The sequence below is a fragment of the Bicyclus anynana genome, chromosome 1 (assembly GCF_947172395.1).
Source record: "Bicyclus anynana chromosome 1, ilBicAnyn1.1, whole genome shotgun sequence".
NCBI classification, from domain to species: domain Eukaryota; kingdom Metazoa; phylum Arthropoda; class Insecta; order Lepidoptera; family Nymphalidae; genus Bicyclus; species Bicyclus anynana.
Window position 1 is genome coordinate 3111626 of NC_069083.1, and position 11157 is coordinate 3122782.

At 37.0% G+C, this 11157-nt stretch overlaps 1 protein-coding gene across 2 annotated transcripts in view; it reads left to right on the plus strand.

The window, feature by feature from the left end:
* Nucleotides 1-8697, plus strand: part of LOC112055627 (protein scarlet) — a 40634-nt gene extending 31937 nt beyond the window's left edge. Inside the window, exons 7-12 of one of the 2 annotated variants that reach the window (XR_008251002.1) lie at nucleotides 1370-1580; nucleotides 2183-2211; nucleotides 2334-2439; nucleotides 2925-3155; nucleotides 6608-6760; nucleotides 7110-7250. Coding sequence is in view for 1 of the 2 variants with exons in the window: in XM_024095817.2 (XP_023951585.2) it covers nucleotides 1370-1580; nucleotides 2183-2211; nucleotides 2334-2439; nucleotides 2925-3155; nucleotides 6625-6760; nucleotides 7110-7498 (1102 nt within the window). In the remaining variant the exon portion in view is untranslated. Of the gene's footprint in view, nucleotides 1-1369; nucleotides 1581-2182; nucleotides 2212-2333; nucleotides 2440-2924; nucleotides 3156-6607; nucleotides 6761-7109 lie in introns of both variants that reach the window. The other variant, XM_024095817.2, reaches the window with a different exon arrangement.
* The last annotated feature ends 2460 nt before the right edge of the window (nucleotides 8698-11157 follow it).

Here is an 11157-nt window from a genome sequence, read left to right on the forward strand (position 1 = left end):
AGTGATCGATACTGATGCCAAAAATGCAATCAGTAAAATTTCTGTCTGTCTGTATGTTCGTTATAGAAACAAAAACTACTCGACAGATTTTAACGAAACTTGGCACAATTATTCTTCATACTCCTGGGCAGGTTATAGTATACTTTTCATCACACTACGATCAATAGGAGCAGAGCAGTGCAGGGAAATGTTAGGAAAACGGGAGAAGTTACTCCATTTTTACAGCGATACTACTGTAAGGGCTGGATTAAAGAGGTCTAAGGGCGGACGAAGTCGCGGGCGTCCGCTAGTTACTTAATAAAATTAATGCTCACAACTTTAAAGCCATTGGTACTTCATATATTGGCGGATCCAAAACGGGATAAACTTCCGGATCTCATGGCTTAAAACATGGTTAATTCCCACAGATTACCCATAACTAGTTTAACAGTTCCCACAAAATTAACCAGATTACCATAAAAGTACCATCAGAACACGTCATTTTGAGTTACATTGAATAAAATTATAGTATTTTATTTGAATGTCCCTTTTCATTCATATATTTTTCATTGAATATTATTATTTGTATAATAAATACATAATATTATTTTTTATAACCAGTTTCAAGCCATATTCATGTTCAAAATCATACAAGCTTTAGTTGACAAAATCAAGTAGATATCTAATCAAATACTGCTAACTTTGACCAAGCCTTGTGATTTTGAACGTCAATAAGTATCATAACTGTATTATAAAAAAAAATGTGTCTCTTAAAAAGTACAGAACAAATCACACAGCGTCAAAACAGAACAGCATGTCTCTAAATAAAGAAGGAAAAAGGGACTAAATGGTATTTAGCGTAATATCTAATAGCGTAATTTAATTTGAGTCACATCAGTCAGTCAGTCAGTCAGTTTCGTTGAACCACTTTGAAATTGTAAAAGTTAACGATTGTCTTTTGTAGAAACCTAAAAAACAAGTGATATAGCTTTGTGATTTTGTATGCAAAAAAAAAGTGTCTCATGATACACATCAGAACAGCTTAAATAAATAAATGAGCAAAAAAGGGACATACTTGAATTTGGCGTATACATATTTAATTTGCGTCACTTCAGTCAGTTTCGATGTGCCCACCATTTTGAAATTATTATTTCTACATATTACATCCACTGACGTCCATCCAGGGACGTCCACTAGACATAGGCCTCTTGCATGGGCTTCTGAACACATCGGTCTCGAGCCTACAGCATCCTACACCTCCCTCCATCCGCTTGATGTCCTCGGTCCACCTAGTGGGGAATCATATAAAAATCTTTGACAAAATTAAGAAAATCCTTAGTTAACGATAGCATGGTTTGTAAATTATAGCATTAGTAACATTGTCTCCTAGCCTCAACTACAAATGTCCAGTGGGCTTCAACGCGGCGGAGTACTACGTCACTCTGCTCGGAGTAGACACAGAGAATGAGATGGAGAGCAGAGAGAGAATCCGGCGCATATGCAACGAGTACCAGCGGTCGCATGTCGCGGCCGCTATTGACAGCAGAGTGGGAGACGTTAAAGACGAGATGGAGTATTTTAATGGAGATACAGATGAAAAGGTAAGAGTACTAATCATTAGTACCAAATACAATTGCAATCCGGTCAGGGGCATGCACCTCCAACTTTTCAGTTGTGTGCGTTTTTAAGAAATTAAATATCACGTGTCTCAATCGGTGAAGGAAAACATCGTGAGGAAACCTGCATACCAGAGAATTATCTTAATTCTCTGCGTGTGTGAAGTCTGCCAATCCGCATTGGGCCAGCGTGGTGGACCTATTGGCCTAACACCTCTCATTCTGATTGGAGACTCGAGCTCAGCAGTGAGCCGAATATGGGTTGATGACGACGACAATTGCAATTGACTCATGGCTCGTTATTTAACCCCTAAATAGCGTTGTTCGTATAAAACATGGACTACTAGGTTGTAAAATTATCTCTATTTTTTCTATTTTTACAAAAAATCGAAACCTAAAATACATCCTCCTACATCTTATCGAATTGTTTTAGTTGAAAATAATCGCGGAAAGCTTAGCGAATATAATTTTCATTACATTAACATTTTAAAAATAAACCGGCAAAATTAAGTTGATTTCTTGAGTTATATTTTAGCAGTAACTAAAATTACTACTTGCTAGTTACTGATATATATTTTTTGTTCCAGAATGTATACTTCGAGCGCTATTTAACACTGTAAGTATTTTTAAAATATATTTAATATCTATTATCCTTATTATATTGAGGTATTTTAATTAATTAGTATTTCCTCATATTAATTTCAACAATAATATTTAATAGTACTTACTTACTTTCAGAGTCAAAGTGAACTACTTCGTCCAATTTTATTGGCTTATGTGGAGAAATATATTATCAATAAAACATAATAAATCAATTTGGATAGCTGAATTTTTACTCCTAATGGTGCGTATTATGTTACAAATATATACAATCTAATAACATTGATTTTTTGACAAATCTTTGATAAATATTCGTTTTATGAATCAATCAATGTTACTCTATAATTTTCTATTCTGCACAAGTTTTATTAAGTATTAATCGAGCTATTGGCTGATTGTGTTGGTTCTTGACCCGTTGCTTTTATCAGCTATCCTTCGCATATTTTTCAGTAAATTAATATATTCACACCACACACGGTTTCTACTATAAATCATAAATCATTTATTGCCAGAATGTGGTCATATACAGATATTGTTACATTTTAATGTTCCTACACAATCTGCCTCATAGGCATATTATATGTCATCATAATTAACAGCCGATGGACGCACACAGATAGACATAGACCTCTTGCATGGACTTCCAAACAAAACGATCTCGAGCCGCCAGCATCCAGCGATTCCAAGCAACCCTTGGTTGGTGCTATAATGAATTATTTCTTCCACCAGTTCGTAGGTCTAGTGATCTCGATCCCCTACCACGGTCACTTCGAGGAGTTGGACCAACGTGACATCCAGAACGCCGAAGGTCTGCTCTACCTGATGATAACGGAGACGATATTCCTCTTCATCTACGCAGTGTTCATCACCTTCCCCAGCGAAATGCCTGTGCTGTTGCGAGAGACAGCGAGCGGGCTGTACTCACCATTGCCTTACTATTTGTCGAAAATGATATTTTGGGTGAGTGGAACTATAAATATGTGATTTGGGTGAGTGGAACTATAACTATAAATATATTAGACGGCCTCCGTGGCGCAGTGGTATGCGCGGTGGATTTACAAAACGGAGATCCTGGGTTCGATCCCCGGCTGGGCAGATTGAGATTTTCTTAATTTGTCCAGGTCTGGCTGGTGGGAGGCTTCGGCCGTGGCTAGTTACCACCCTACCGGCAAAGACGTACCGCCGAACGATTTAGCGTTCCGGTACGATGCCGTGTAGTAACCGAAAGGGGTGTGGATTTTCATCCTCCTCCTAACAAGTTAGCTCGCTTCCATCTTAGACTGCATCATCACTTACCATCAGGTGAGATTGTAGTCAAGGGCTAACCTGTGAAGAATAAAAAAAAAAAAAACGTTGAGTTTTTTTTGTTACAACTTTGTTCTCGTAGACTTTTTAATCCAGAGAAAATGTGTGACAGCATTTGAAATATTGACATACGCGCGGGCTCCTAATAATCATCTACATAGATATTCTTTAACAGCGTTGTGATGTGAATTCGTTTTCATGGCAATTTCGTTGTCAGGGAAGAAAAAGTACATTAAAATTTTGTCATAAAACCATAAAGCGAATTATATTCGAATAAGATTTCTAAGAAAGTCGTACGTTTAATACATCGTTGTAATTTCTCACGAATTACAAAATATTTTACGAATTACAAAAAATTTGCACATCTGAATATTTATTATTAAGCCAGCGCTGACAGAAATAGTTCACGTGTTCTGAGGACTGCGTTCTGAATTGTGCGTTTTTTGGAAGGTTTGAAAGTTTAAGGTTCTGTGCAGGTTGATAGCATTCAAACGTTTTGCACAACATTTGTGACTTTATAACGTCGCGACGAAAGCAGGGGGTCGACCGCGCTGCTCACTGTTTGACCAATGCCATAAAGTTAATACAGATAACATGGAACGCAAAACGCAAAACACAAAACGCAAAACTCAGAATGCCTGAATATCCTCCTATAGCAGATATATATTAATAGTTAATAGCGTTGTGGTACCTACTTTAAATAGATAATTATGTTTGTATCTCAAGAATGCCATTAAACAAAATTTAAATTACTTTATAAATATCATAAAAATTTGCAATATTTCTAACAATAGCTACTTTTTACCATATTTTATCAATAATATTAGGTTTCCGTAGACCATTTGCATTATTTGACGAGTATGTCAATTAAACGATGCGAACGATGAGCGAATGTGAATGTAATCTATAAATAGATGAAATTTAGTGCAAAAATATTCAAATTTTATCTCTATTTAAAGTGAAGAGCTAAAATTAGACGATATTATTAGTGCAGTTCGCTTCAATTCGTAATAAATTTTGTTATGAACATGGCATTTACATTGTCGTAAAGATAAAATAGTTGAGAGAAACCACAAAAAGCCATACTTGAATTACCCACGAATAAAATAGTTTTTTTATGTGTTTTTAATGATTACTATGCATTAAGACCTTTTACATTATTTTTATTTTCGTAGGTACCTGGCTATTCCTACAACTTATATTATACTAAAGTAGAATAAAATACGTTATTCGTATTTTTCTTACAAAAAAATCTTGATAGCAGCCTAGAGTAGGATAATAGGGATGATGACAGTTTTTTAAATTGTATATAAATTAAGAGTATATTAATAGCAAAGCAATTTTGTAAAAATAACAAGGTATCTGCGATCATTACTTTCGGAGCTACAGGGATTTAAAGGGTCAGATTTGCGGCGCTGCCGCGGATCCCTGAAAAACGCTCCATCCAAAATGGCACGATTTAGTGACGTCGTTGGCTCGCTGATCGTTAGGTTTGTATGGGCGTTCAAACAAAATTACTAATATCTTTGTTATTTGTGCGTTTATGTCTATAGTTCATTTATTGAAAAATGTCACATTTAATGTAAGAAAGCTAAAACTGTATAAATTTTCATCTAATTACGATAAAAAAAATTTAATAGATTTTGAAATTTTATATTCTTATTTATTTTGCAAATATCCAGATAATCTTTGCTTTTTATGTATAAATTAGTTAACATTGACCTTATTTACCCGAATGTATCATAAAAATCAATATATTCAAACCTAGTCATCATCCCCATTGTCGGTGTTAGTACACCCCCGTGCCTCGGAATTTAACTTTACCACGGAGGCCAATCTCATGTTAAAATTAACCATATAACTACGCAGGACGTCTGTGCTTGTGCAAACACTTGTGCACTATAATTTCTCCTTCGTAGATATATGGTTAATTTCATTAGTACCAAATACAATTGCATTGATTGATTGATTGGCCGCCGTGGTAAAAATAGACGCGATCGTGAGTATATTATTGTACTAATGATTAAGCTAAGATTTTGTGTCCCAGTCTGAGAATAAACTCGGCTTATAAAGGCTTTAGGTAGCTATATTTTAGGCAGGGCAGTGCCCTGTAAGAGGTATTCCTAGCATGACCTGTGAAGTATTACTTAGTTTGCGCATTGGTTTGGTCATCTGCTTAATTAGTCAACTATTAAAAAAAAATAACTATGACAAAAAATATGGTTTTTATTCGTCAATTCAAGTTGTATATTAGTTACAAAAAACAGGGTATACATTTCCGAAATCCAAACTTCTTCATTGGTATATTAGTCCAACGATCCAGCCTTTAAAGCGATCCAAACAAATACTACTTTTGCAATCTACAGAATATTAGCATTTCGTAGCAACTTCGTAGCACATTGTAAAGTATTGCTTCTATTTCAATTAATTTGTTCTACTTAGCCAAGAATGTTAGCCAAGGCCTAGTCAACCAAGTCGATCAATAACCTTCTGCCACTTACTAAAACTAACGTAGTTGCTAGCTACTTACTGGCTAATTCCGGGTGCAATTGGCCACAGAGTTAGGCCAAAGCGTGGCCAATCACCTACGACATCGCGATATGCGAAGTTTGTTTATCTTGCCGGTTTCCTAGAGAAGCGAATCTCTCGTAACTCTATAAAACTCATTTTCGTCCTTAATGTGTTAACAATGTCGGGTCCGCAGCATTATATAGTCGGGTGCAATCTTTATGACTTCTCCGAAATAGGGTGTGGATGATCCTACGCGCAGGTCATACAAAAATCATCGCGCGCGGTATGATGACCTGCCTCCGCATCCCTGCGTAATCCTAAAACCTTAAGCACAGGTTAAGCCATGATGTTCGAAATCGTCAAAAAGATTGCATCGGACTATACAATAATGCAGGATAAGGTTTCTTAAGTTGTAAGGATCGACCTAAGAAACTTTATCCTGTGTAACTGTAAAGTTGCCAGGGTCTCGACGTGGTACAACTTTTGGCAACCTGACTCTACTTTATTGACAGTATAAGTATAGTGTGTGGACAATCTTAGGGGCATATACCACGTACTCATGAGTGTTTTATACAATTCTCTGGACATGTCTCAAGGTACCTGTTAACCCCAGATACCCCGGGCGGTGATCGAGCCCATTCTGTTCGTCACGCTGGTGTTCAACATCGCCGGCCTGCAAGGTGGTTTCATGAACTGGCTCGGCATGTGCTTCGTCTGCATACTCTGCGCCAACTTTGCCAACGCTTACGGTAACTTGTTTTATTTTGTGATATAGTTACCTCACTAGCAGCGGAAATGTGCCTGTCATGGTTTTATGATCATTGGATATCTTATTTCTTTGGTGGTTGGTTTACTTTAATAACAATAGGGGTATTTTATTCTTTTCAAGTTAGCCCTTGACTACAATCTTACATGATGGTTAGTGATGATGCAATCTAAGATGGAAGCGGGCTAACTTGTTAAGAGAATGAAAATCCACACCCCTTCGGTTGGTAACTAGCCACAGCCGAAGCCTCCCACCAGCGAAAAATCACCAGGCTAGCTCATATCAAATTTAATATCTACTTGTACTAGGCTGAAAAATAATTCCTTTTCCAGGTTCATTCCTATCAGCGGTATTCGATAAGATGGAAACAGCGGCTCTCGTCTCCGTACCTTACGACTTAATAGGCACCATGTTCTCTGGCATCTACCTCAACCTGGCCAGCGCTTCCCCATACATATCCTGGCTTAAATATGTGTCGGGCTTCTACTACGGCGTCGAGACCATATCAATCATCCAATGGGACTCCATAAGCACCATAAACTGCGTTAATATAAAGGGTATGCCGTGTATCAAAACTGGGGGGGAAGTACTCCGAAGGTTTGGATATGTGGAGGAACATTTCTGGAGGAACTGCGCTTGTTTGATGATTATGTACTCTGTGGCTCATGTAATAGCGTTCATAATGGTAGTGAAAAGGAGCAGGGGTACGCCGGTGTATTAGGTTTTTTGAATTGTATAAGATAAGTTCATTGTGTTCAAATATTTAAGGCTCAATACAAGTTAAGTCTGGACTCTAATATAAGAAGTCCTGCGTTTGATTCCCGTCCCTTGAATATTGTTATTCCCACTCGCGTGCCTTATCGCTTAATTGGACATGAAAAGTTTTATCACTTTATGTGGGTGGGTAGTGCGTTCATTATCCCACTTCTGATTTTAGCAGACTCTTACAGTGTAAGTAGTGTGTGTAGTGTCCAATCCACAGGAGTGGATTACAAAAATAAGAAAACCAATGTCAAACAAAGGTTATGACTCACAACGTTATGATCAACAACTTAATTAACAAATCAATCTGTAACCAAAATAAGACCTAGACTGACTGACTAGAATGGCAAAGAATTACCTTGAATGGATTTACACACTAGTGAACGTTGTGTGTAGGTTTAAAGGATCCTTTGACAGTTAACAAACACTCCTCTTTTTCACTTAAGTCACTCTCCCCGCCTATTCCAAGTAAACTACCACCAGGAGCATAATGAAGTCGACCGGACGACGAGCGCCTAATTTCGCAAGTCGTTCCCGCCAACTGATTGTTACCGCTCTCTATATCCCTACTCTTTACGAAACTGTCGCGCCACCTAGCGTCGGCACGAGCCAACACGAAATCAGGCGACGTCATATCCGTCCTAGACTATTATTTCCTACAAAAGATATACAAAATGTCTGGTGTGAATATGAAAAAAAACATCTAAATATCTCTTTGTCCCGTACACGAAACCTTACTTAATAGTAGTGTAAGGTTGCTTAACCAGTACTGTAACCATAGCACTGCGTTACGACTTTAGGTAACCTTTCTTACTTTACTTAAATGCCAATTTTTTCGTGTGTAGCTAGCCTAATAACTAAAGTATCAGTAAGCTGTATAACGCCAAATAAAGTAGGTACTTTTAAATAAAGTAGGTACACCATTGTACAGCTCTAAATAATACCTAATACTTAATTAAGTAATTTGTTTTTTTTTAATTAGGGTTAGAAGGTAAAGGTGATTTTACCGATTATCAGTTTTTCAGCGCATGTTGAAAGAAATAGTTATTGCTGTTTGTTGATCAGACAGAACTCAGCACGTGTTTTAGGTAATTATGTTAAGTGTTAAGTAAGACAATTTCTGTATTTTTATACAAATAAAATTAAGTTAATTAAAAATACGATTTTTATTTACATCTCACTACTTTTTTTTCTCCTTAATTCAATTTTATTTTATTAAGTATCTGCAAACAGACCCGATAGATGTTTATCATAACTGTGAATCAACAGAAGTTGATGAATATTGATACTGCATCAGTATAAGAAAAACTCATAAACACTTGTTGTGTTTATTATCCTATTACTACACAACGTTTTTCGTTTTAATATTTCCAATAATTTTTGGACAGATTTAGGTAGTACCTACGTAATACTTGTTTCTGGTAAGTAAAGGTACCTCCAGGTACCAGATAAAGGTTTCCCAAATGGTGAATGAAAAACATCTTTAGGAAACCTGCTCACCAGAGAATTTTCTTATTTCTCTACGTGTGTGAAGTCTGCCAATCTGCATTGGCCCAGCATGGTGGACTATTGGCCTAACCCCTTTCATTCTGAGAGGAGATTTGAGCTCAGTAGTGAGCCGAGTATGGGTTGATAACAACGAAAGGTACCTGAAGAGGTATCGTTACCAAGATCCCATTAATCTCTTATGACTGCTTCATAAGATAAGCTCGTTGTTACACTAGCTATATTAATGTCAGTAATGTCAGGTCAGGTTTTTGGGTCAATTCCTAGAAATAGAAAAAAATTTAAAAATAGTAAATCATACTGTGACACTTACCTATCTCTTAAAACCTACTTCTATAGTCTGATAACACTCCCATGACTCGGGCGACGGGCGGAAAGACTGCGCGGGTGTGAAATCGTGCGTGCGGGGAAATGAAGTGCATCAGTCGTGGGTATATCATTCATCGCTACACGTCCCCCGCTCCGCGCGCAACATCGGGAGTGTTACAAACGAAGTAACCAAGCTATAGCAATCAACAATGGTTTGATTTTTTTTCACGATCGCTATCAGATTTTTACGATAGTGACCTTCAAGGCACCACCATGATCCTAATTCTGAACTATGAATTTGTAATGAGAACTTCTTGGGAGTAAGAGAAGCTTTATCAATATTTGTTACCCGGACTTGGAACTTGAATCCAGGACCTTGTGATCCGAAGCTACATAGGCTAACCACTGGATCATCGAAGCAGGTCGAGGTAAACACTATAAAACGGTAAACAAGTATAGATGGTTGTTTGAGTAGGATTTCTAGAAGTTGATTGTTAGTTAACCAGTAGGTAAGCACCGGATGACATTTGTTACAGTATACAATCTCTATTTCGTATACTACAACTAGCATACCTCAAACATAGTGAATAAGCCTGATCTCACCGAAAAAGCTTGCAAAATATCTGAAATGCACGAATTTGTTCATGATTAAAAATTAAAAAATTACAATCATTAAAAATAGGATAACATTACTCGAGCATGTAAATTAGTTAGGAATAGAACCATATTTTATTTTGCGGTCTTATTCGATGTGGTTTAATTGATACTATACAAAACGAGTGTTATCGCCGCTTTGCAACGACTTGCGGTACGGACGGCTTCAGTGTGCTCGTGGTGTTCGAGCCGTCCATATCTCTTGTTGTGTAATTCTTCATAGGTTACTTGGGATAGGCGGGGAGAGTGAATTGAGTGAAAAAGGGGAGTATTAATCGACTATCAGAGGATCCTTTAACCCTACACACATCGTTCACAAGTGGGTGACTCCACTCAAGGTCATTCTCTGCCATTCTAGGGTCTTATTTTGCTTACAGTTTGATTTGTTAATTAAGTTGACAAGTGTTGTGAATCATTCGACAACCTTTGTTCGACATTAGTTTTCTTATATTTGCAATCGCTTTTGAGTCCTATAATACGAGATGCAGACATTTGGATTTCCCAAACTATTTTAAAATTACCTAACACAGCTTTTGTGACTACGCATAGATGGCCTACGTGCAGATTGTCAGTTCCGGATATTTGAAATAACAGATATAAACCATTAAAGAGACATTCCGAATTATTAGATGATCTTCTCTCGGAATAGACAGATAATCGGTGAATTTGCATAGCAATAAAAATATTTTACACACAAAATCAATTACATTAAAGCCTAGAACACATCGATACATGCACGCTTGCGTTGTAAAACCTCTCTAACACTGACAAAGCTGACAAGTAATGCAGTCTTATGATTGGCAGAACGCAAGCTTTAACGCAACTGAAAACTTGAGTGTGTCCATCCCTTATGCATAGAACAAGTTCGACATCTAGGTTTCTGCATAGATAACGAATTAGCTTACAAATTACACTTAAAAATATTTGTGACAAAAATATTAAAATGGCGAAGTCAACGCACCTCATATGGGTTAGCTAATAATTCAACTAGATTATCCTCAGATAAAGATTATGTCTTATTTTGCACGTGTTTATGGCAGAAACTGAAATACGCTTGCATTATATTATGCTAAGTGTAACAAACCTTATTCGATACCTTGCTACGTTAATAGAATATTTGTAAATCGGTAAACGATAGATGACCGGTAA